General features: G+C 41.0%; 1 protein-coding gene across 8 annotated transcripts in view; it reads left to right on the top strand.

Annotated features, from left to right (window-relative positions):
- The first annotated feature begins 2,220 nt into the window (after positions 1-2,220).
- fat1a (FAT atypical cadherin 1a) overlaps positions 2,221-26,822 on the top strand; it is an 86,074-nt gene continuing 61,472 nt past the window's right edge. For 7 of the 8 annotated variants that reach the window (XR_015776253.1, XR_015776254.1, XM_042484526.2 and 4 more), the window contains exons 1-3: positions 4,214-4,358; positions 5,929-9,215; positions 23,285-23,599. Coding sequence is in view for 6 of the 8 variants with exons in the window: in XM_042484526.2 (XP_042340460.2) it covers positions 5,957-9,215; positions 23,285-23,599 (3,574 nt within the window). In the remaining 2 variants the exon portion in view is untranslated. Of the gene's footprint in view, positions 2,495-4,213; positions 4,359-5,928; positions 9,216-23,284; positions 23,600-26,822 lie in introns of those variants that run through there. The other variant, XM_088075862.1, reaches the window with a different exon arrangement.

The following is a 26,822-nucleotide window of genomic DNA, read 5'->3' as shown; positions in this document are numbered from 1 at the left end:
AGTCACAATTTAATACTAATGCCTTTATATGACCTACATAATGACACCATGAGCAAGAACTTTGACTATTTCTGTTTTCATTTTTAATGCCGTGTCCTTGGGTCCGATTCCATGCATAACAAGAGGATACAATATGTGGCATGTAGACCAGCTAAAAGGGATAGTAATAGAGCACCTGTAAAAACAACTGAACCTTGGTCGGTCATTCAGCAGATAAAAATAATTGTCAGATTGAAAGAATTCAGAATCAATCCTGAATTGGTTCTCTGAGACAGCTATGTAATATGCCTATTTTATGTAAGATATAAAGTGTAACACGTGGTTTTACATCAATTTAGGAATTAATGTTAGTGGCAAAAACATTAACTTTGTTTCATCACTGTCATATTACATTTATTAATCCTGCATAGCCACAAATAAATGCATTACCTCATTGCTACCTTCAAACAGCTGTATTTTAAAAAAGTATTAAAAGCATGTTGTGTCTTTTTTTACTTGCTTCCAAATCAAATGCACATGCTAATCAGATCAAGATCTCTACGACACGAGGTGGTGGTGCTTATGGAAACACTAAAATTTTTGTCCACAAGAGCTGCCAAAATCAACACAAAACTTGAAAAGAGGATTGTAGAGCCAGCACTCAGCGAAGGTATAAACAGTTATGAATCTTTGCAACCACGAGATGACCTTCAGTACACAGTCATACATGTGCACACAAATTATGAGGTTGATTGGTCTAGTAGTTTTTAAGATTAGCTGCGGACAGGTGCCTACGCTCACTCACACGCTCACTCACACACAACTATGCACACACACACATGCGCACACACACACACACGACCAAACACATGATCCCCTCAAGGCTTACGCCTGGTGGAGATAATGAAAGTTCCTTGCAGTTTCTTTTAGGGACTGGAGGTGCTCCCCAATGCAAACACTATACATCCTCCCCATACATATAGGGTCTATAAGGCACCAGGACCTGACCCCCAGCAGCCAGGACTGCAAACACTTGGCGAGATCAAAGCAGAGGAACCAGCCCTGGGCATCACCTGACCTGAATTCAATTAAAGCTTTACAGGCAGATCAGAGGAAAGGCAAGCGAGAGAGGAAGAAAAAAAAACAAAAAAACGCTGTTTCAGATACCTAACATTGTCTAGGACAAAAGCGGGAGTGAGATAGAGGGGAGACCAAGAGAGGAGAGAGATGAAACATTACACACTTGCTCTCTGACACACAAGCTCAATCTTTCTCTCCCTTCCTCCCCCCATTCTTCCTTTTCACTCTCACACACACATGCACACACACTAAACCCATAGGTCTCTTTCGTTTACTCAGCCTGTGGGCAAATGTGACTTTAATGAGCCAGTGCTGAATGGACATTAGGCAGAGATTCTCACGCTGGACCGCAGGCTCCAGCCCACTCTGGCATTTTTTGGCAGCCACTTCACAGCACGGTGTCGAGTGTAGTTGTTAACCACATGTTTTTGAGGAGCTGAATGAAGACATTTGCTTCTCCGATGCTCGAGTACGCTCACTGATCACTAATAAAACTACATGGTGGTTTCTTAAAGAATGCAACCAGTAAACTGGATATGAATTAAGAAAAGCTGTAAGCAAAATTTTAAAATGCACGTGAGGCCGTTGCTTTGATTCTTGGAGGGAATAAACGCAGCTAAACTGCAGACAGTACACTGAGCTGTGCATGCAAGGAATGAGAGAGGCATCTGCGACGTCAGAGCTGAAGGTGCGAAATCCTAGATGCCTTCAAGGAGCTCTGATACCTTTAAACTGTGCGGTTTATCAATTGACTCTCAAGTGCTTTTGGAATTTAAAAAAATGGACCTTGATATTTTTTTTTTTTAAATGTTTTAACTGCTGTTTTTTATTCAAGAAGTGCCTCAAAGTAGGCTATGCTGAAGGATAAAATATGCATTAGACATACAATGCACGTTTTAATTAATTCATTAGACTAAGTGGTATTTATCTGCCTGACAAATAGGCTAATTAGATGTGCAGACAGCTTATAATATAAAGGCTGAATATCAAAGTAATCAATTTCTCCATCAGTATGCTCATGTGGCTGCCTTTCTCAGTAGCTCCATCCCCAGTAGCTCTGTCACTTTTCCGAGCGGGAAGGCAAGAAAATCACGACTCTGTACTGCTTTTTATGTCTTCTCGCGCTCTCCTATTAAGGTTACAATATTTCCGATATCACCTGAAGGCAGCAACAGTATGCAACTCCACCTGAGCCGTTGAGGAGGAAAGGAGAGAGGCAAGCCATAGCCTACAGCTTTACATTATAAAGCCACCAAGTCTGATGACTCTGAGCGGATCGGAGCAGAAAACTGCGAAGGACTAAAGAGAAAACACGGATTCTCACACACACACAAGCCATCCTCGTCTGAGAGATGCTCGCGAAAAGATATTCACCAAAAACTGCCGGGATTTCTATGAAGTGAAGTTTGGAGCCGGCGATCATCCAGCTGGTCTGGTGAGTAGCTCTGAGTAAAATAAGAACACATACGCTCGTGGGTTTGTTTTAAAACGTATTTTACAAACTTTGTTCGCAACTCGAGGCGTATTTTATTTTGCATTAAGGAAAAGTGAGTTTTTGTCGGACTTGTGCCAAATAGCTAAATGCACAAATACGCACGCTTTGTGCCCTCAAACGCACCACACACGCGCGCGCTCACACACACACACACAGGCAGGAGCAGTACAAGTTGACAAGTTGTCTAGCTGCATGCAGCACAGGCTTTCTGCAGGCGCACCAGCTGGATCACTGCAGTCCGGGCAAGAGCAGTGAGACAGCGCCATCAATCGCATAGCAGCCACACTCCTGAGCGCCTGTGGAGGGAATGTAGTGCAGCGTTTGGTCTGGGAAGCAGTCAGGATGGCTGCGAGTCAGGAGGGGGGGGGTTGATGGGATCAGCGCCTTCATGGCGAGTGTACCTCCACCATCAGTCACCCTGCTCCTAATGCCAAAGTACAGAGCCTGGGACGCACTGCTGGACATGTTCAGCCCTAACCCAGCCAATAATATGAGTAAGAATAATGACAAGAAGATAATCTCCACAACTGATGCTAAAACATCTAAATTGCAACCCACACGCGCGAGGAACTTTGTATTTGCAAGTATTATTAGCCCATTTATCATCATCAGGGATGCCCTGAACTACGATTTTATTTGCAAAATAGAGTTTTCCACCCCTTTTTTCATGATGAAGACTAAATTATGATGTGAATTCACGGGTCATTTTGCAGCACAGCCAGCATAAATTATTGTCTAATTGACGCAGTCTTTGTAGTGTTTGTTTGCTTTCCACCAGCTTGAGGTCATTCTGAACTCACCTTATTTTTTTTTCCACAAAGAGCCTTGTCACGGCATGTAAGTGGTTTGGGCTGCAGCTGAAGAGGGGAATATTGGATTAAGGTTAGTCCCATTTGGGCAGGAAGAGGTTTTGCCCTTTGTAGGGACATCTCACGTGCTAATATTAAGACGCTGCTGAATGTTATTTTCATTGAGGTGTTTGCAATGATATGAAAATTAGCATTGTTGAAATAGTATATGAGTTAAAAGAAAAAAGTGAGTAAGGGTTAGGGATTATACATTTTACTTCTGTCTCCTTTTGGGATATTGTACTTTTGTTTGTTTATGATATGTTTGATTTATTTATTATTATTAGTTTGGTTCCAAATAAAGCCTTTCATTCAAATGATGTGGAAAAATAGATGAACTGGAACTAGATTTCCTATTGGCTATGGAGAAAAAGTCACGAAGGGGTCCTTTATTCCTAAATTCCATCTCATAAATGGTCAAAATAAGCGATTTGAGCATAATGGCAGTTTTGTATCATTATATCAAATTATAATAACATGTCCTCACAAGTGGACGTGTTGGATTTCAAAATGTTAGTAACATAATTTCAGCAAAAGGACGCTCCTCATAAAGAAAGGCTACTTTGGGGGCGGGTGGGCATAGGTGAAGTGAATTGGTGTTTACAAGATTAACCTCATTTAGTTGAGCACAGACTTTTGCCCCCATATTTTGGATAAAAATAATATGGGCCAGAAAAAAATCAAAGTAGGCTCCCTGGTTTTGGGTTCAGAGCGGAAAGGTTTTATCCTGCTGCCAGCCGGTAAGTAGATCCGGACGTGCGCAGCGCGGAAAGATACCGGGCAGCTCGAGTGAGTGAGAGAAAGGGAAGCAGTGAGCGGAGAGAGAGCGGCTGGCTGCCTGCTGCTGGTAGATGGAGTAACGGAGAGGAGACAAGTCCACGTACTACCATGCCGAGATTTGGACTCCACAAACTACATGCAAAACCTCCAAATATACGAGATTAATAATAGAAGAGGTACGTGAATCGTTGTTTTGCTTCTCGGTGGTGGTTTGACTTCTTTAGCGTTTCCCTTTCGGCATCTGTGCGACGAGTGAAAAAGTTGAGATAGGTTAGGACGGCTATTGTGAGCTGCGGGGCTGTGAAAGAAACCAACCGCCGCTGCTCTCTCTGCCTCTTTGGGGGAAGTTTAGCCTCGTGGAAACTATTGATTTAGTGTCGTTTTTAACACAGCAAATAGTTTCTGTTGTTTAGCACTCATCCTGACAGTAATTTATGTGTCGTTTTGCGTTTTGTTGGAAAAGTGTAGACCTTTTTTTTTCCCCCAAGCAAATCTCTGCTAAGCGCACGGCTGCCATCGTCTCATGAAGTGAATGGCTTTAGTTGGGGGATGGGGTTTGAAATAAAATAGTCTAAAGGCACCTAAGTTAAAAAAAAATTTTAACACGTTTTTTTTTGTATTTCTCAGTAGAACCATCACATCGGTTGAAATACTGCAGGAAATGTTTATTTTTTGGTGATCTATGTAAAAACAAAAACTAGAAGTTTTAGCTGTAGTTGGAAATTTTACAATGGTCGCCCACAAGCAGATGGTTCTTTTGTAGGCTACCTGCAGGCGATAGTTTCAGATTTAAGGTGTTTTTAGTCAAGACTCTGTTACTTATTAACCCCACATGAAGCATTAATAACTAAACCCTGCTCGGGTCGTTCAGACACACCTAAAGTAAATAATGTAGGTTTTATACACAGCACTCTTGCGCAGACATAGCAACGTCTTGCTTTTATTTGTCTTTGTACGAACTCCCACGCAGCCCGAGACGTTGTAAAGCAGCTGTAAACGGATAAATCTGCAATTTCTTAAGCCGTTTCATACACATCTCCTCTGTGGTTTCATCATTGATTGTAGCTCGACGGGATAGAAAAAGGATCACTCTTGTATATTTTTGCAACTGCAGGGTTTCTAATTGCTGGTCTTACTGGCAGAAAGGTCCAGTATCATTGTAAGTTATTGTATTACATAGTTGTTGCAGCTTGTGTGAATAATGTGTTTGTGTGTTAACTCCTTCGTGGGTGCGCAGAAATGATAATTCTGTTGCATTTCTATACATGAGAAAGTCAAGATTAAAAATAAAATGTGCACATTTAAAATGTTTTTGCATCAACAAGGAAAATATAGTTACATGTGTTTTTTTGCCAGTTTGAGCTTGATAAGCTTTGAATTCTGTTTCTCTGTTATGAAGTGCACTTATGTGGCATCTGGCATTGTGCAGAAGTGGGATCAGGTCACGCTGAGATCTTGTCACCTGACTGCTCTGCTTTATCGTATAGCCACATGTTACCCATTTAGCTATTTATCAGCCCAACCATCACTTGTCATGACATTTAAAGGACTGTGAGAAAGCGCACAGTGAAGAAAGTAATATTTTTTTGAATTTGGATTATATTTCCGTATGAGCTGATAGCAGAAAATGCTGCTTTCATGTGCTTTTTTTCCTTATTTTTCAATTGTAATTGCAGTTATTTTGTGTACGTGCATGATAACCTGTTATAATACTAACAGTCATATTTTTGTTTTGCTTGTTCTTAGGTGGTTCTGTGAAGGACACGGTACGATAATGGGGAGGCACTTGGTTTCACTGCTCGTGCTGCTCCCACAGCTCCTCTGTGGCTGCGCAGGGAACCAAAGGATGGAGGGGGCTGCCTCCATGCAATTCACCCACTCTGTTTACAACGCCACCATATATGAGAACTCTGCTGCTAAGACTTACTTAGAGAGTCACACCAAGATGGGGATCTATATCACAGACCCAGCCTGGGAGATACGGTACAAAATCATCTCTGGAGACAATGAGAATTTATTCAAAGCAGAGGACTACCTGCTGGGAGATTTCAGTTTTTTGCGAATAAGGACCAAAGGAGGCAGCACTGCCATTCTGAACCGCGAGGTGAAAGACCACTACATGCTGACTGTTAAAGCGACAGAGAGGAACACTAACTTTGAGTGTCGCACTAGAGTTAAAGTGCAGGTACTGGACACCAATGATCTGAGGCCTCTCTTCTCACCAACATCCTATAGCATCTCTCTGCCGGAGAACACAGCCATACGCACAAGTGTGGCCAAGGTCATGGCCACAGATGCAGATATCGGTACGAACGGAGAGTACTACTATAGTTTCAGGGAGTGGACGGACATGTTTGCGGTTCATCCAACAAGCGGTATAGTGACACTGACCGGAAAACTCGACTACTCTGAGACAAAGCTGTATGAGTTGGAGATCCTTGCCGTGGACAGGGGCATGAAGCTGTACGGCAGCAGCGGCTTCAGTAGCATGGCCAAACTCACAGTGAGGGTGGAGCAGGCCAATGAGCATGCACCTGTAATCACTGCCGTGACCCTGGCCCCTTCAGATGCAGACCATGACCCCACCTATGCTATTGTGACAGTGGAGGACAGTGACCAGGGACCAAACGGCGAGATCGCATCATTGAGTATTGTAGCCGGTGACCCTCTCCAGCAGTTCAAGGCTGTGAGAAGCAGCCCCGGGAGCAAGGAGTATAAGATAAAAGCAGTGAAAGATGTAGACTGGGAGAGCCAGCCTTTTGGATACAACCTCACTTTACAGGCGAAGGACAAAGGCAGCCCCCCTCAATTTTCATCTGCTAAATTGGTACATGTCACTTCTGCACAGTTCAAAGTGGGCCCTCCTATATTTGAAAAGGCCGTTTACAGAGTCAATCTCAGCGAATTTGCCCCTCTTCTTACACCTGTCACTATGGTAACAGCCGTGCCAAAGTATCCACAGCTAAAGTATGCCTTTAGACATAAATCTGACAAGAACAGATTCACCATCAATCCAGATACTGGTTTAATCAGCACTGCAGGACCAATAAATGCTGATTTTGCCCCACGGTTTGAGCTAGACGTGATCACCAGTGACAAAAAAGCGGCAACAAAAGTGATTGTTGATGTGATTGATGTGAATAACAATGCACCTGAGTTCCAGCAGACATCCTACAAGGCCAGTGTTGATGAGAATGTACCCATAGGGACCAGTGTGGTGACGGTGAAAGCCACCGATCTAGACAGAGGCGAGAATGGGTACGTGACCTACAGTATTACCAATATGAGCCCTCAACCATTTGTCATAGACTACTTCTCTGGTGTCATCAGCACCTCTGAGGTCTTAGATTATGAGCTCATGCCAAGGATTTATAATCTCAAAGTCAGGGCGTCAGATTGGGGAGCACCTTACCGGAGAGAGGTTGAGGCATCAGTCACCATAACATTAAATAACCTGAATGACAACAAGCCTTTGTTTGAGAATGTAGACTGTGAAGTGACTGTCCCAAGAGATCACGGAGAGGGAGAGCAGATAACAACTGTGTCTGCCATAGACGCTGACGAGCTACAGCTAGTACGGTACCATATTAAAGCTGGGAATGATCTTGATCTGTTTGAACTGAACCCAAACTCTGGTGTGCTTTCACTTAAGCACACGCTGAGTGAAGGAGAGGCAGCTAAAGTGTCCCTTCACAGTTTACAAGTCATCGCAACAGACGGGGAACATGAGACTCAGCCAATGGTCATGAACATAACTGTCATCACAGCACGTAAGCCAGTCCAGTTAAAATGTGTCGAAACTGGTGTTGCTACCATGTTGGCTGAAAAGCTTCTTCAAGGCAGCAAAATCCACACACAAACTGAGCCGGATGACTTCATGGACTTTCACTCAGTCAACCGGTACGCTCCGCAGTTTGCAGAGTCTTTCCCAAGTGTTATTGAAGTCAAAGAGGACCTGCCTGTTGGGGCTCGGATTGTCCATTTAAGTGCCATGGACTCAGACAGCGGCTTCAATGGGAAACTAGTGTACGTTATTTCAGGAGGGGACACAGAAAGTCGCTTCATAGTCGATATGGAAACCGGTTGGCTTTTGGTTTATTCTCCTCTTGACAGGGAGACAACAGACCAGTACACCCTCAACATTACAGTTTATGATCTCGGCATACCACAGAAATCCTCATCACGCCTCTTAGGTGTTAAGATCCTAGATGCCAACGATAACAGCCCTCAATTTTTGCAAGATTCTTATGCAGTTGAAATAAGCGAGAGTACACTTGTCGGGACAGAAATCATCCAGGTGGATTCGACAGACAGGGATCAAGGAGCTAATGGAGTTGTGAAGTATTCAATTTTGGGAGGCACGGATCATTTCGCGATCAATCAGGAAACTGGCGTGGTGACTGTGACAAAGCCGTTGGATCGTGAGCTCCATCCAGTTTACGTCTTGAAGATCGCAGCACATGACCAGGCAGTGAACGAGCCACAACTAGTATCTACAGTGCCGCTTAAAATCACCCTGGAAGATGTGAACGATAATCCCCCTAAATTTGTCCCCCCTAATTATCGCGTGAAAGTGAGGGAAGACCTTCCTATTGGTACGGTAATTATGTGGCTGGAGGCTCATGATCCCGATATTGGACCTTCCAGTCAAGTACGATACAGCCTTATTGATAACGGAGACGGGAATTTTGAAGTAGACAAACTCAGTGGTGCTGTGCGGATCGTGCAGAATCTAGATTATGAGACAAAGCAGGTCTACAACCTGACGGCAAAAGCTAAAGACAAAGGGAAGCCCATGTCCTTGTCATCAACCTGTTTCATTGAGGTGGACGTGGTGGATGTAAATGAGAATCTCTACAGGCCTTTGTTCCGATCGTTTGTGGAAAAGGGATTTATAAAAGAGGATGCACTTATTGGGACTTCTGTGATGACTGTATCAGCTGAGGATGAGGACAAAGACCGAGATGGAGAGATTCGATACTCCATACGAGATGGATCCGGCCTGGGGATATTTACCATCGATGAGGAAACTGGTAAGTCTCTTTTGTCAGTGTTTCAAATAGAGCTGTGTGAAGCTTGTGTTTATTTCTGAAACAGGGATGCATCAGCTTGAAGTCATTTGCATATAGAAAGTTTCATGCAGCCAGAGTTTTTTCAGTTTGTGCTTCTGTGTGGAACAGTGAGGTAAGGGAGCATTCCAGGAGACGGGTAAGATTCCTGATTCCAGTCATTTTTCCTCTTTGGGAGAATTGACGGCAGGAACAGATGGACCAGCTGTCTCTCAGACCTGTGTGGACGTTCCTGAGTAGTTGCTGTGGTACTAAGACGATTCTGAGTGATTTCATCTCCTCTTTTCTCAGTCACGCTCTCACTGTTGTGCAAACTCCTTTTTATACTATCAGTATGTTAAATGGTCATATCTGTGGGACTATAGGCAAAAATATATTAAAGGGATAGTTCATGGCAAAATTGAAAAGACATATTTTTACGTTTACCTGTAGTGCTGCTTATCAGCATAGATTGTTTTGTTGTGAGTTGCCACATTTTGGAAATATTGGATGTAGAGATGTCTGCCTTCTCTTGAATATAATGGACCCTGATGGCACTCGGTTTGTGGTGTTCAAAGTGCAAAAAAAAAAATATTTGAAAAACTCAGCAGCAATGTCTCTCCAGAAAATCATGTCCCAATTACTTAAGATAACCCACAGACCTTGTTGTGAGGAACTTCATGTCAGAAGTATTTTCTTTCAATTAAATTACAACTGCCAACCATGTCACAGCACAGAAGGAAGCGTATATCTACTGCTAGCTCACCTAGCAGCACTGAGCTAGCTAATGGTACAATTCAGCCAAGGAGGACACCAGTGATATTTTTATCTCTCTATTGCTATTGCGAGCATGAGCCTCTCGTCCATCAGTAGATACAAGCTTCTTCTGCGCAGTGATAAAGTCGGTGGTTTGAAGTTTGGTTGAAAGAAAAAAGTACCTTCATAAAACTGCTTACAACAAGGTCTGTGGATTATCTTGAGTAATCGGGTCATGATTCCTGGAAAGAGACATTGTTGCTGAGTTTTTCAGATGTATTTTTTGGTGCTTTGAGCACAGCAGGCAGAGTGCTATTTAGTTCCATTACACTGGAGCAAAGGCATATATCTCTATGGGCAATATCTCCAAAAACCTGCAACTCACATTCAAACAATCTAGATTGATAAAAAGCACTACAGTTAAGAGGAAAACTCTGTTTGTGATTTTGTGTGAACTATCCCTTTAATAGCATTGTAACATGCTTAAATGTTTTTTATACCAGCATGTGAAGGCTTGCAGGTTGCTTATTACATTGCAGAAAATATGTTAATACTTGCTCAGCTGCCCAGTATGATTTTAACAGCTGACTCAAATTAGCTCAAAATAAGCAGTCTGGAATTCCAGGAGTTCCTACCCAAAACCTAGCAATCACCTGACTTGGATGTTTTGGACTTTGCTCTCTGCCCTCCTTTTAAAACTTGGTAACCACATTCTCGTGAGGCTTAATGTGACTTTTTTTCCTTATTTGAAATTAAATTTCCCACTGCATGATACATATTTAATGTCTAAATGAGGTAGTGAAACTTAATGCATAATACATTGATTTCTCTTGGCACGTGTAACCTCAGAGGTTCTTATCTACATAAGAAAGTTGGAAGTGCAGTTTGATAGTGTGCTGTTGACTTTTACTGATGTAAAAGTGTGGGTTTTTTTAGTTTATTAAGAATCAGATACATGTGAATTATTCAACAAGTTGACAGGAAGTCGCCGCAGTGAACCTGTTGGGAAATACTTTCTTCTGCCTGGTAAATTTAGCATAAGGAAACAAGCCTTTATGAAGGATCTGTCCTCCAGGGCTGTGTGTCAGCTATGGTGTGTGTGTGATTGTTTCTGTGGTGGTGGTTGGATTCTGATTTGTAATAAGATTTTGTTTTATGAACAGACATGCTGCGAGCTTGAACTTGGGACGTTGTGTGCTTTCATGCAAGAATTACAAGTGCTGTTCTTTGTTTCGTTTTGTGTTTTTTTTGGGGGGGGGGGTACTCCTATTTATGCACTAAACTGACTGTCATGCAAAGTTTAACTTTGCAACAAATAGTATGGATTTAAGGTGGACTGCAGGACTACAGTATTTGCCTTGATCAGGCCACATGCAGGCCAGCGGGTAGTCCGTGTCAAACTGGAAATCCTGTGTAGGGTACAGATTCAGAGAGCTTGGTCTGATCTTCTACTTAATCCCTGAGTCCTATATTAAGTGATTATCAGGAGGTGCAATGATAGGATTGTCCTGGGTTGGGTCCTGTTATTATGGATTACAACTGAGGTCACTAGACAACTAAATACAGCTAAGGTGGTAATGCCCCTCCTATGATTTCACTAGATGAAGGGTGTGGTTGTCAGGCTACCATATACATTTAGAATATTTTGCTTCTTAGAGGAAAATATAAGTAGAGTGCACTCCCCTGCTATATATGCAGTGCTGCAGCTGCATGTTGTGAATCTTAACCAGAATGTTTTTAAGATGGTTCAAAATTAGAAAACAAATGAGAAAGTGGCGTGAGGAAAAATGCCAGGAGCCGCACACCTTCAGTTATGGAATTTGTGTTTTAGGGTGGGAAAGAGTGAGGGCAGTCATTTCCTGTTGTACTCGATACTTGTAATTCTAAACCCATGCAGTTTTTTAAGAGTACATCAGTTTGTTGCTTTGTTTTTTTTTCTGTTTTGTAGTGTTTTGTTTGTTCTATCACCACAGTATAAATCACTGTTCTTTCAGCCATTCCTCTTACAGTGGCATTCACAATAACATAGTAACAACAATACTATTCTGTGGCTAACAGAGTGTTGCTGCGGAGAACATTGCTCTCTGTGGTGGTTGATACAAGAAGACAGTGAGTGGTTCTGTAGTAGGTCTATCTAACAAATCTAAACAAAGGTTGTATTTTAACGCAGGCAAACAGACTCGCTACCCACTTGACTGGCATTCCCAAACCACACTAGGAACAAACAAGTTATTATATTGTGAGACACAGCGAATTTAAAAGTGGTGTCCATGATTGCTGTTTATTGAATGCCATTATGTTTTCATTCAAATCAGTTTCAAGTAAAAGAGCCCTGTTTTATGCAAGCCTCTTCTCCAGATATGGAGTCTGTCAGACTGCCCAGGGAGTCCATGGCAACTGTTTGCCCAGGCATTCTCCATGTTATTAAAAGCTGTGGTCACTGGCTCGGTGCCATCTTAATTTAAATGTACTTTTATCAAGACTCTTTTCTGGGCTTTTTCCCATGCTTTAGACCAAATTTACCATTCCTCGATCATTTGGAACATTTGCTAATAGTCAAGTGATTTGTCACTGACCAAAAATACTCGGAACAACAAAGCTGAACTTTGCTATACTAAAAGCTTTGTAAGTGCTTATTTTTAACATGTTAACCAGCTTGGAGATTCAGCAGAAACAAGTCAAGATTTTGCTGTTGAGTATAAGACCAGCATTAGCTTTTAGGCCTGGTTTATTCAGCCAGTTTTTGAAAAAAATATGAGCATCTCGTAGTTTGCATTTGGGTTCCTCCACCGCCCACCAGTGTACTTTGTTTCTCCTCCATTTTGTGCTGAGGAGGAAGCATACACTTAACTCATGAGAGCTTGTATGCCAAGTGGCTTGCTACAGCTTTACATGTTTGGGCCCTCGAGGTCAACCGATATGGATTTTCAAAGGCTCATGCCAATTTTAAAGAGGCAAGTGTGGCAAATGGACGATGTAATTTCCTCTTCAGAAAGGCTTCGCAGAAACTGCTCTAAAACCATCGAAAACAATTTTTAAAGATGCTAGACCTCCAGGGCTGGACACTCACTCTCAGCTGACAGTATGGCTGCAGAGTAATCCAAAAGAGCACTGCCTTCTGTATGTGGGTCAGTAGTGAAAACAGTTGTGAGGATTGTAATACTGTGCGTAGGGCCCTACTATGATTTCACTCTTGCACATATATAAATAGCAGGAAAAAAAATCAAAGAAAAAAGATTTGCAAACACCACTAACAGTTGCAGTGATACTGAGGTGAATAAATACTTCTAGCTTTCAGTCATATAGACACACTGGCAATAAAATAATTCTTATCGTGATGAACCTGAGCAAGTCTGCACTCCTCTAAGCACACCTGACTCACAGTCACCCAGACAAACCTGCAGACATCAGGCAACAACTACCAGCTACAAAGCAAGTCAAAGTTTTTTATTGCCAATGAGTAACCGTCTTTTCATTTCCTTATGCTGGGATGACTAAGAGAGATTGTGCAAATCAAGACGCTGAGCCCTTATTGATCAAAAGCTCTGCAGACAATTGCAGGAATATGGTCAAGTCAAAAGGAAAGGGAAAGAGCAGACTTCACGGGAGGCCTTTTTCAGCTCTTTTAGATAAATCATGGCATGACTTCATCTCAGGCTGCAGGATGGAATAATGTTAGATGAAAAATGTCTTATGTGTTTGAAATGAAGGATGCTGGACAGAGATGTTTGGCTGGCTCTTTCTTTTGGACAAGTGAGCCACACTACTCAAGAGTCTGCAGTGAAGAATGTTTATAGACAAACACTGCTATTAAATTAGTCCTGGATCAGTAATGGGGAATATGTTGCATAGCTGGAGGGGTAGGGTGGAATAAATGGGCTGTGCTACATTTCAAATAAAGGATAGTAAAAGAATGCTTCTTTCAAGCCAAGTTTTATACCTTTATTTACAGCCTGATGTCAAAGTGAATGTTACAGTTCAGCCAAAACAATCCTTTTAAAACGTTACCTTTGCTTAAACAGTGCCTGAAATGATACTTTCTACAAAATAAGGCACAAAACGAAAGCCAGATATTTCTCCATTATCTGTTTAAGAGCAACTGAGACTGTCACGGCAATTAGAATAGCTGGTCCACCTTAACAGTCCACCTTAAGGGAGCCTGGTCAATTTTTTATGTGTTGCTGACTTTGCTCACTAACTCTGGGGCTTACCTGCTCCATTCAGTCCGGTAGGTACTGTTTGTATATATCGTATCGCCACTTTATTGCCAGTACACAGACATGTACATGAAAATTAGGCATTATAAGGAATGTAGACATACATTTTAGGCCATATTACTCAGTCCTTGAGTGAACAGCAACTAAAGCAGGCCACAGGACAATGAATTTGTGCATCTCTACTTGAAAGGAAGGAGTAACTCAAGGTTGTACTGTCATTAAGGTGATGACATGCAGCTAGACACAACTTACTTTAAAAATGTATTCAAAGCAAGTTTTGTCTGGGCCTGAAGTGAAATCATCTAGTGTACAAGGTGACTATAGCAGAGTGTTCAGTCTAGATGAGACACAGATGCTGATTGTATAATGTATGCATCACCCTTTCTTGTTGGATAATATATGCATTGCCCTTTCACTTGAAGCTGTTTTGCAGCCTGTGCTGTAAATGTGTTCTTTGTGAAAGCAAATGAAACTGTTTAATGCATAATGACAAAGTCCTGTAAGTGTGTTTTCCATTTCCACAAAAAATCCTTCTCTTCTTCTCCCACTGTCCTCCACTTAAACAGATTCTTGACAACAATGAAAAGACGTTTACTTGTTTATGGTCGGTTTTCTGTTGCCCTCTGTCCCTAATTATGTATTCAGTGTCTATAGGTCTGAGATAAAAGTGGGACTGCAAAGTGGCACATGACTCCACATAGTCTTTGCTTGAGTGCTGTTACTGTGGAGACGGGACCAGGAATGTGCAGCTTGACAAAGTTGATTGTAGGTTGCTAAATGAAAAACACACTTTCCCTAGTTTAAAGTATGTTGTTCTCTCAGTCCATTAAATCTTTTTAAAGAAACTTAAGGTTGCCTTGTGCAGGGGATGTGCTTTTATTGTGCGCTAATTGTTGTCATGCTAACACTCATGAATTAGATCTAAACTCTCTATTCCTGTTAATGTACTGTGATAGTATTAACACTTTCAAAGCAGTGTCTTTCACAGTGGGTCCCACTGAGAAGTCAGTAATGATGCTGCGTAGATTTGCCTATTTAATTCAATAAATTACACTGCTAAAAGTCTGGTTATAGAAATCCATTTTCGTTTGTTATTATTAAAACTTTAAGCCACTGGTGCTAAACAGAACCACTGCCATAAACAGCAGTGTATAGCTCTATGTAGTAAAGAGCAGTGTTATTTTGCAAACATTATCATCTCCCCCACAGACACATCTGAGCGTCTTCACAAGGGGCTCTCTAAATTATGGCAGAGATATAAGGCAAACTGACATGCTTTTATCCTTTTATTCAAATTTCAGTGACTATTTCAAGCATTTATAGCCAATTTCATGCTGTCTGCTACTTGACAAGTGACAGCCCTGACCACAAATACACTCAGGTGCAGTGAAGTGGGTGTACTGAAATACATTTTCCTGTCTGTCAACTAATAATCTCTATGTCCGTGTTGGCTGATATTAAAATCGGACTGGGGTCGAATAGGAGACAGTTGGTTGTATACGTTCTAACCAATAGACCACCACAATGCTCCCATTAGACGTGTTATTAGGCCTGCATTTATTTTTGGCAAGTCTCGTAAGGACTAGAATGTTTAATTCAAGAACTAGATTTGGACAAATCTATGATTGCAGGTTTTACTTCATGGATGAGAAGCAAACAGGAGATAATTTTCTGGTCAGTGGAATCGTACCTGGGGAGATAACATGAATGTCCTTTCATATGAAGGGGAAATTGTTTGGTGTTCAATGTCTGCATCCTCCCGAGGCCAGCTGGGGTTACGATTACAATGGGAATATAGACAGAGATATGCTACAGTGTAGGAAGAACAAGAAATATTCAGAGGGGTGGGGGTAGAGAAATTAATGAAGATGGACCATGTGTTTGCTTCATTGTTATCAGAGGCACGGGCAGAGAGCACTGAGGTATAGTAACTTTTCCTAAATAATACTGTGATATTGAATCAAGGAGTATTGCTCTGAGGCCTGTTCAAAGGCCTTTGAAATAACGCTGTTTCCAGTAACAATAGAAGCTTTGTATCTCCAGCTAAGTCCCAAAAAGCTATCTCAACTGGAATTAATAGGCAATTTTTTTTTTTTTTGCGAAGAAAGAATAACCCCATTCAGACATACATCACAGACATGTAAAAGTGTATTAAAAGATTTATTCTGTGTCTTTCCAAAGCTTGCAGTCAGGGCACAAATATATGTTTTTTCAGGTTTTCCTCAGACACCCTTTTACATTATGACCAAAGAAAGTATGGACTTATTATCTGTTCTGGCGTTAAAAAAAAACAAAACATAAAAAAATGCAGAATTACACTAATACACGGAGTATCAGTGTTCTCCGTTGTTAGGCTGGTGGAATGATGGAGCTTGTCTTAAGCACCGTTTTCCCTTTAGCCAGCTGTTGACAGCCATTTCTCTGCCAGTACTGACAGTATACAGCATGCACAGCGATGCATGAAGTGGAAATGGCTTACTGGCTCAATAGGCTGAGATATTGAAGGAGATAAGATAGACATGGATTTTGTTTGATACTTTGTCATCATTATGATTATCTCTGAGACCGATCCTAATGTATAATGACCCCTGTGTGCCCTTCAAACAAAACAGAGGGATTATTGTGAATCCGAGAGCGATGACACTTAAAGGGTCAGGACAGTATTTTTCAACCTTGACCCTATTGTCCAGTGTTTTTGTATCTCAGAGACTATTGTTGACAACATTTTTGATATTGGTCCAGTATTTAAAGCGCACTCTGGCTGTAAGTGGCAAAAAAAAAGGCTGCAATGTAACCACATGGGGCCTTTTTTCGTTTTTTGCCACTGACGGGATCGGATTATTATTTTAGCGTTTTACAACCTTATGGGAAGGTTCCCTGCAGATATAATGCTTTTTGCTTAGTCAGAAAAAAGCCTGAAATCGCAGTTACCAAACCAACCACTACCATGAGCCACAATACCCATTTAGCACAGTTAACTATGTTAGAACCATTAGCCGTGCTAACAGCGCTAACAGAGAAAACAACAGGGGGCGATCACACCGAGGCATTGTGCCAGGCGTAACCGCTCCAAAAAACTCTTGCAAGCGCATCTGGAAAAATAGCTGGGAGCACCTGTGGAGCAGGTGCGTGAGGGTGGCCAAAAGTGACATTGATTAGTGTTGCAACCCTGTGCCTTGAGCAGAAAAGTTGAAAATATTTTGATGCACGCTCTGGCGACACTTCTCTAGCGACGTGTCTCTAGAGAAGTGTCCCATAATTGATAATGCTAAAGGTACTTTTTGGCTCAAAACTTGAGCTGGAGGGTGGGCACATTTTTTTTTAAATTAGAAACACAAAAACAACACAAATCAAATAATAAAGCTTAATGCTAACAAAGTTTTGAATAATTACCTAATAACAATAGCGAGGTTTGCATAATCAAATATTTATAGCATACTAAACTGCATGATTAGCCTACTGTAAAGTAATTTATTGAAACTAGAAAGAGTTACAAAGAACTTTGGAAGGACACAAACTTACCAAAATCATTACACACTAACTATTTATCTTATTTACAGTGACTTAAGGTTTTAAGTCTTTTTTGCCTTTGCCTTACCCCGTCATCATATTGCACTGTAATGATGAAATCAATGCTCTTGGCAATGCTTTGTATAAACAAGAACAAAACATATTTTCTGCCTTGGACCATACTTCAGATCTTTGAATTTTTCAAAGGTTTCAGGCATTAATTCCAACAGGTTGGATGTCTTTGAAGCACTGATCTCAGCTACAGATGTCTGGAAACTTAGGGATGATGTGATATTAAGTTGCTGGGGAACAAAAAGCTTACTTTAGGACTTTTTCTATTACACTAGGCCCAGCAACGTGATAGTGGAATTTGAAGCATTTTGCCCGGGCTATGGAAAGAGACAGGGGCAGAAAGCACTGAGAAAGTTTATGTAAGCATGTGAGTGAGAGGCCTATGAAGGCTGAGGAATGTGGGGTAGGGGTGAGTGGAATTACCGGAGGTAGTTCAAAGCAAGCCCCAATTTTTAAACTGCAGAATGAACAAGGAAGTCCTGGAGTATGTTTTAACAGAAGCACATAATCACATTTTGGGTGAATGGTCAAATGCAAGTTTCAGAGTCAGGGCAGAAATTAGAAAACCAGCATGAGTGGTAATTTGGATGTCTTAATCTTGTAGTGACAGAATATACTATATGTGCTGCCACTTTGTCTCACTAGAGAACTTGTGACATGCAGTGAACAGTTTCAATCTGCTTTTCAAAAGCAAATTTCACCACTTTAAAGTGTGGCTTCACTGTGACTGGAAGTTGTTATAGAATAAATTCATTGTGGGTCTTTGCATGCTGTTGATTTAAATACACTCATATGTAAAATACCTGCTGGTCTTGATAATTTGAAATCCTTCAGCTGTCTGAAGGCTCCACCACACTGCCACTGTGCTCAACTAACTTTGAAGAACAAAGCCAGAGGGAAAAGAAAAGAGCAAGGGAAAAAAACGGAAAGCAAATCTGGCAGAGGCTGGTGCACGCTCTGTTTTTTTTTTTTTCTTGTGGCCTAAGGGCAGGTTTTGCTTCTGCCTTAGTGGGAAGGCTAGGTATATGGGAAGGGTGTGGCAACAAAATTCTTCAGATTCGCCTTTCATGTGCTTTGTTTGTAACTAGCCAGCCAAAGGTTGTGGCAGCTTTTCATACTGTCACACAAATTTAACTTTTCAGAGATAAATATGAACAATGAGTCTAGTGTGCAAGTTGGCATTCAGTTTGATAAAGTGAGAGTGAGGGTGGTATAATTCCAGTTGCAGCTGTAGTTGTTTTCATGTTGCAAGTTTTATAACAGCAACAACATATGAAGTTATCTCTAGAAATGCTGATAGACACAGGGCAAAGAACTGTGAGCGGAAAGCATGACCCTGGAGAAAGTTGAATTGTTCTGCTACACTGGTGTCCGCCAGTCAAACACATGAGCATTCAAGCATGCTTTGGCACAGGCACAAAATATGCCTCATATTTTCCATTTTGTCTCTTCTTTTCTCTTTGTACATTGTCTTATTAGCACATGTGCATGAGGTCACATGACCACATCTGCTCCACTGTACTTCCTTTCCTCACACCATCCCCTCGAACCATTTTTACCCTCCTTCTCATCTTCAACTTCCACTCTTTAATGCCCCCTTTTTAGGGCTATTGTTAAAAAGTTTTTAGTACAAGACCTTGAAATTGCTACCAGCTCCTGAATGACAGATTCTGATACTAATTTTATAAAATCCTTTTCCAAATTACATTAAACATTACTTTACAAATGTGAAATTCATCAGCTCCTCGGCATTTATACACACTCAGAGCAGTTTAAAAACACAAAATATAAAGCATAAATTTACCACAGTGTGGTTTTCTCTTTCAGTCTTTGGTTTTATACTGCAGAGCCATGGCAATTTTCCACTCAAAGCAGCTTTGAAGCTGTTTTGATGTTAAAATCTCACCTGGAATCAGTTTTCCGGAGTGACACTGACCCACCCTCCATCTTCTTTACCCCCAGCGGCCTCGGGGCTGTGTGAGGCCGGACATTTTACCGCACATTCAATGGACCTCCAAGGAGGCGACTGCGGGCTGTGGAGAAGAAAATAAAATAAATAACATAAGTAAAACTCTTCCTGAGTTAAGTACAGGAGGGCTTCTTCTTGCAGTTGAACTTGGAGCAACTTTCTGCTCTTAATTTTTTTTCCATGCAAGTATTTCATTGAATGTATGGTATTGTTAGCCATGGCAACAATATCCTTTTTGCATGTATTGCATTATGGGCTGTTGGCATTAAGCTTGATCAAATGGAGTCCCACTAATTTCTTCATTTCTTTTCTTATTATTTTACACCTACTCATGCAAACCGTAATTGTGCCTCTCAAATACAACAACTTTAATTGGCTTCATGCTTATTGCCTTACTGACACTGATGAGATTTACTCCATGTATGACTAGGCATTTTTGCAAATCTCCTTCATATTACTGAAGTAATTCGGTTAGTGCGATGAAGTTAAAGAGTTTGGTACCGAGCTTTAACCCTTAACTACTGATTCCTTCTCTGTGGGTGTCTGAAACATTTATCCTCCTATCCCGCTGTGTTTCTGCTCAGGATGCCTCACATAAGCATCTGCATTTCTTATTTATGTCTAACATTTGCAATTTCCAACTCATGTCCTTCCAGTAGAGATTCACTCCATGTTGTCAGCTTCAATAAGATCATAAATTAGTCAATAATTTACCTTTTTTTTTTTTTTTTAATTGCAATCACATAATCATGTCATATCTGTTAATCTCATTCTTTGACGTCTCCAAATGTTGTTTTGCTTTGTGCTTATTGTCAGCTTAAAGCCAGTAGTTAAATTATTCAGAGTCATCAAATTTGCATTCTTGATCTACTGGTGGATGTTGTTTTCGCCACGGGGCTCTTGGCTTTTGGAAACATTTGGGAGCTACCTATTTTCCCTCGCCTGACTACCCCTCTTATTACATGCCTCAAGCTAAGTTGAGAGAGCTATAATGATGACTAATGACAAGAGAGGATCTCAGGCCGAAAATGCAGGGACGCCAAAGTAAAGCAGGGCGAGAGAATAAATGAGCTGTACCCCCCAAACTCCCCTCCTGTGTTAAACTTGACAATTTTGTGAAAAGTCATTTGGAGTGTTATCTCTTTTCTGAAAGATCTGTCTTTACCCAAGGCTAAAGGTTTGGCTGCTCTCAGTTACACTCCTTCATGGCAGCTCATCAAGTTACAGTGAGCGAACAAAATCAGCAGCAGCGAAGAGATAGTCTATGTACACTATTTCTACCTTTGAAATGTGTCCTTATGGGTTTGGTTTAGTGGAGGCTCCCTTATCTGGGCCACCAGTAAGTATGTTATAGATTCAGGCTAGAAAATGGACAACACCCATACCCGGTAATCATACGGGTGTGTCTGCACCATGATTCACTTTGTTAGTATCAGGCAATAAAATCAAATATAACCATAAATTTCAATTGCACCTACAAGGTTGTAGAGATATCACAAATAACACGAACATGAAAATGGTTGTTATTAGAAAGGTTGCCAGGGTTTCCATTGTGTGGAAGATATTTTTGTGTTTAGGTTGCCCTTCACCGCCTCGTATTTATGCTTGTTAGAATAATAGAACCCCACATATGCAGTTATCTAAATAATATGGTGTTGTTTTATTATCAGCAGCTCATTTGCCCTCTGCTTTTTGTTCGTGTCCCCACAGTTTTTTTAACAAAAGAAAAGCATATCAAAATTTTTTCCATATAGCATCAATCAGTTTGTTTACAGCGATTGCCGTGAATAGCCAATCAAGGTAACTGCTATATAATGGCATCCACATGCCTCACAGTTAATTGATTCCTTCATTTTATGCTTTTGTTTGATAGTCAGACGTGATGTGTTTGAGCCATCAGAAACGTAACAGCATGAGCGGCTTTGTTTTGATGTTGATGAAAATTGATGAAGGCTGATGTAAATGTTCTCGTTTGTCAGTTTTTATTTTCAACTCAAAGATGACAGCAAAATAACTGTTTACACAACCATTGCATCAGGTTCATGTTGGGACATTTTTTGTGCTCATAGAAAAAAACACCTAGTCTGGTTATAATTGAATTATTAGTGTGCATGTAAACACGTTAAACAAATTCTTGCCTCATAAAATAATTATTTGTATATCAGTTAGTCATGCAGTGTTACCTTGAGTTTGGGAAGAAAACTTTGTTTCTCTCACATAATTCCAGGAAGAATGGTGAACAAATTGATTTTTTTATTTATTGTGGCTTGCTCAGTACGTACATAAATTTCCGCCACAACTGTATTGTTTAAAGCTGAACTGAAAGTAAACCTTTCTATGCTCTCTTCAAAGCCAGACTCCAATACTATGGGTTTTTAGTGAAAATGCATTTACGTACGACTGAATAAATGTAATTATACTGCACAAGTTGTGTGAGAGTTGGTACATAGATGTTCTGATATAGTTTTGCTATCGTATCGTTGCTATTTTACATATCAGCATGCGAAAAAAGACAAAAAACATATGTTTTTTTACTAACACAGCATGAGTTATTATGTTACAAAATGTAATTTTGCGGCTGACGTATTTTTTTTTAAGTTTTCATTGGAAAACAAACACAGACGTGCATGCACCTTCTCCCTGAAACACGCCTATTTAAACACACACATGGAAACTTACACACACACATAGATCGACACTTATCCTTTTCCTAAAGTTCAAATGTACTTACTGAGCACCTGGTGAGTGCTCGAAAGTGGGCTCCGGTGGGGATGAAAAGCACTAAAGCAAATTAACTCCTGGGAACTTAGCTGTTAGCTTTTCCTCAGAAAGATCTGAAAGAAGATTCACGCTGCTTGTCAGTTTCAGCCCTTTAAACATCTGAACTAGTGTTGTTCACAGAAGTTAACAGGTCAAGCATGTGTATGTGTCCAACAGAACTGCATTGTTTTTGCAGTAAACCGATTACATAACATATTATGACATTAAAACATGCCTTGTTGATACAAAACTTGTGCCTCTGGTCTTTTGCCTCATTGCATCAGGATGTATTTACACAAAACATGAGCTGTTTTTCCTTTCTGCATGCAGACGTTTTTATACTCTCATTAGGCTTCATAGATCCGCTAAGGGCTTTCAGATTTCCAAATGTACCCAGCCTCCGCTCTTTCATTTAACCTTTGTTAACTTATACAACTCACAGGCCTCTGAAAGCTCTTTGTTTGCTCAGCTGAAGGCTGCAGCCCCCATATGGCCATAAAAAAAACTTCCCTGCCAGTGAATGTAAACAGGAGAGCACTGACTGGTTGTTGTTAATAAACCAACTTGACATGTTTCAGTCAAGGTGCCTTCAACCAACCCCTATACCCGCCTGCTCAGCGGCAGCTGGTGCTCAAGCTTCTGTTCTCCTCACTGTTAGAAAGTGATCTCAGAGATCACCTATAGTGCGGGCAGCGATGTGAGACTCATGGCATGTGTTCCCTGAAATGAAGCAGGCTAACAAGTTTGTTTCTGTCCTTCTCATCTCTCAGGTATTATTCGAACACAAGAACTGTTGGATCATGAGACAACACCTCACTACTGGCTCACAGTCTATGCAATGGATCGCGGCGTGGTGCCGCTCTCTGCCTTCGTCGAGGTCTACATCGAAGTGCAGGATGTCAATGACAATGCGCCACAAACCTCAGAACCCGTCTACTACCCCTCAGTCGTGGAGAACTCCCCTAAAGACGTGTCGATCATCCAGATAAATGCAGTTGATCCAGATGCCAAGGCCAGTGACAAACTCACCTACAGGATCACCAGCGGCAATCCCCAGGGTTTCTTTGCCGTTAACGCCAGGACAGGTAAGATTGCAGTTACTGTGATGGAAATTTATGCCACTGTAAATTGCTTCCTCAGAGCAGGAAGTCCCTGCTCTGAGTTATGAGCTTACATTGTATTCCAGGACAAGCTGCTAGCTTGAGAAAGAAACATCTACAATGAAATCACCTCAGATCAGGGTAACATTTTGAAAGGTAGCTCCCTATCCAGTGTATTGTTTACCTAATAAATGTCTAAATTATTAAATATTAAAAGCAAAAGCTTGTTTTACAGTCTCACTTTGTGAAGGTCACATCTTATTATTTTCATATAAGCACAGATCAGTTGGGATATCCTGGCTGATACATATACATAAATTTAGTATGAAATGTCACGGGTGTTGGCCTCTTAACTACTTTAAAGGCCATGAATGTGGCAAAGCTACATAAAGAATTGAACTACATATTAAAGGATCCACTGAGACCAAGTCAGGTTTTAAGAATATGCATCATTGCATGGCGATAAGCTGGTGAGCTTCTGTGAGGATCCTGTTCCCCTTTCTTGTGGAAAAAACAAGCAGTGTGAACACAATATTTTAACCCAGGACAGGAGTGGGTTGAGCCTACAGGGGTTTTTCCTCTCTAACACTCTAAAGTGTGTTCTCATATGGTGCTCTGCAAATGGTGAGATGATTAATATTTCATTGGGCTCTTTTAAAGTTGCAGGGGCTGCCTATGTTTAGTTGAATAGCAAAGAAAATACTTGTAATAGGTGCAGAGTCAAGCTCTGCGTACAATTAGGGCCTCTCTGTAAAGTGACATTTTTATTCTTGTTTTGCTGGCTCAGAATTGAAGTGTGATTCCATTGAAGAATTTGTAGTTTGTACAAACCCACTCAGAGCCATGATGTTTACACCAGTCGTCCTAAAAATATAAAATAAACCAAGGACATAAATTAGTGTATATTTAAATGACTTCCATTTTGACAAACATAAATCAAAGAGGCAACATGAGACATTAAACTCTCAGCCGAAAGTGCCAATTACTGAATTTGTTATTTTTCCTTAACTAGCTTAGATTCAGGTGTCTTGTTGCTTTGAATGCATGAGCTCATTAAACTGAAATGAGGAACAGGCAGTGAAGCAGTTGCTTTGGTTTGTCCTGCCTGACGTGTGTGGTCCTGTTTCCCAAGGTTGTCACATCAACAAACTGGAGTTATTTTTGTTGGAAGTGGCAACGTGAATTTTCTGACCAAATAAGGATTCATCATGTAGCATGCCTTTCCCAACAAGTCTCACAGTAATGCTGGGCACTCCCCAATAGACAGGAAAAGTAAAAATAAATGATAAAGCGGGAGCCTTAGGTATGCGGACACATAAGGTTGGTCTGCATGCATGACAAGATCAGCTTTCATTTGTTGATAAGGACTCTGGGAGGCTGAAAAAGGAAAGTGCATGGAAATCAAATATTTATCTTCCGACAAAGCAGTCATACATAACACTGTTTTAACAATGTAGGCAGACCTGGAGCTGTGAAGAAAATATCTTTGCAATCATGTGTCTTTTAGATATTTTCTTTTTTCCCCCTTTTATGGATGAGTAACCTGTAATAATATGGGACCATAGCTGGAAAGGAATGTTTACACCAAAGCAGCTGAACTGAATGGCATTGCTTTTTGCTATTTTCCACACAAGACTGTGTATGTATCCCTTTTTCATCTGAAGAGGATCTCAAGAGGATGAATTCTTCTTGAAATATTCTGTGATTTTGTTGTGTTTTTCTCAGACAGGTCTGCTATGCAAGTTGTCTAGATTTTTGGTAAACACTTACAGTAAACTGAAAGTGCATCTCTTATCCAGCAGTCGAAAGTCTTCTTAGCCCACATATAAGATAAGAAATAATTATTTCCCACTCGTAGGATTACAGAGTTTTTATGAAGCTTATGGTGAAGCCCACTGTGGACAAAGCCTCTTTACAGTAGAATTGGCAGTATATTTGCATGGCTCTTTTTTTTCAGTGAGTATCAGAAGAACTCTTTGGGAAAAAAAACAACAACTGGTTTTACTGACGCATAAGGATAAGACCCATTCATGCATATCAAAGCATGTTAAAACTTTTATCAATGGGACACCAGAGCCCCTCGCGTCAGGTTCAACAAAGAGCGGGTTGGACAAAGAAAACTTCATTAAATCACTGCTGTTTTGCTTTGATTTACTTTCTTCTTTGTTTTTGAAGATTGCAGCAGAGAGTGGAGGAAGACAGGTGGGTGGGAAGGAGAAAAAAACAAGAGAAAACAGGGAGCTGAGTGTAGCTGCCTACTGGAAAAGACAGTGATTTATGCAGAGCACCAGTTAAAATGACAGCAACATGTTCAACTAGCCAGTGTTTTTAGTGCAGAATTGGATTGGATGTCTTGAGGAGTGATTACAAATTCGATTTTATTTTCTGTATCTGTGGTATTAAATGAGATGAAAATAGGCCTGATATCTCTCCACATTATCAACTCAATATGGCATTCTCGCCGCATATTACAGGTTTTTGAAAATGTTTAAATTTACAACATGTAAGTCTCTGTAATTACATGTTCTAAAATTGCATTGGAAGCATCGGCCCTTGGCATATCTACAAAGCTCTACAAAGGGGTGGGAAAAAGGAAAAGACGTTAAGGCCTATGTTTTGTGTGTGGCTTTTGGAACGTGCATGTGTTCCAAGCTAACTAGCTAGCCCTCTATCATGGGCTGTAGCCTTGTGCAGCTTTCCAAGCAGCCTGTCAAGCTTCAAACACATATGAAGGCTTCACTTGACGCCTTGGGTGGCGCTGGGTGCCCTTTTTCCGCACAGACCGACATTGGCTCAGTAAAGCCCAGGATGAAAGGCTTAGGCCTACTTTATTTCTGCCAAGTAAACAAGTCCTGCTGTTTTGGCTGTTTTCTGCCTTTAGTTTGTCATTAAAGTGCAAGGCCAGCTCTTCTCTCTCACAGACACTACTGCAACGTCTGAGAGTTTAGAACTCAATGGTTTGATATAGCCTCGCTTTTGAGGGGATTGGAAAAGGGAGAGAGAAATGGACGCAGAGCCACGTGCAGTGAGAATTGTGCCAGTCAGCTGGATATAAATTATGTGGTCTGAATCAGTATGAGATCAGTGAATTAGAATAATGCTGTTTTGGGTCTGGAATTTTTTAAAAAGATGGACCAGTGCTCAGTTTGTGATGGCACGGATCATCTCATCCCACCCACCGGCATGACCACGGTTGTTCCAGGCCTTG

The sequence above is a fragment of the Plectropomus leopardus genome, chromosome 3 (genome assembly GCF_026936395.1).
Source record: "Plectropomus leopardus strain MGB_pleo_1.0 chromosome 3, ASM2693639v1, whole genome shotgun sequence".
Lineage (NCBI taxonomy): Eukaryota > Metazoa > Chordata > Actinopteri > Perciformes > Serranidae > Plectropomus > Plectropomus leopardus.
The sequence above is the reverse complement of the archived record's forward strand: the minus strand, read 5'-3'. Positions and strand labels throughout refer to the sequence as shown.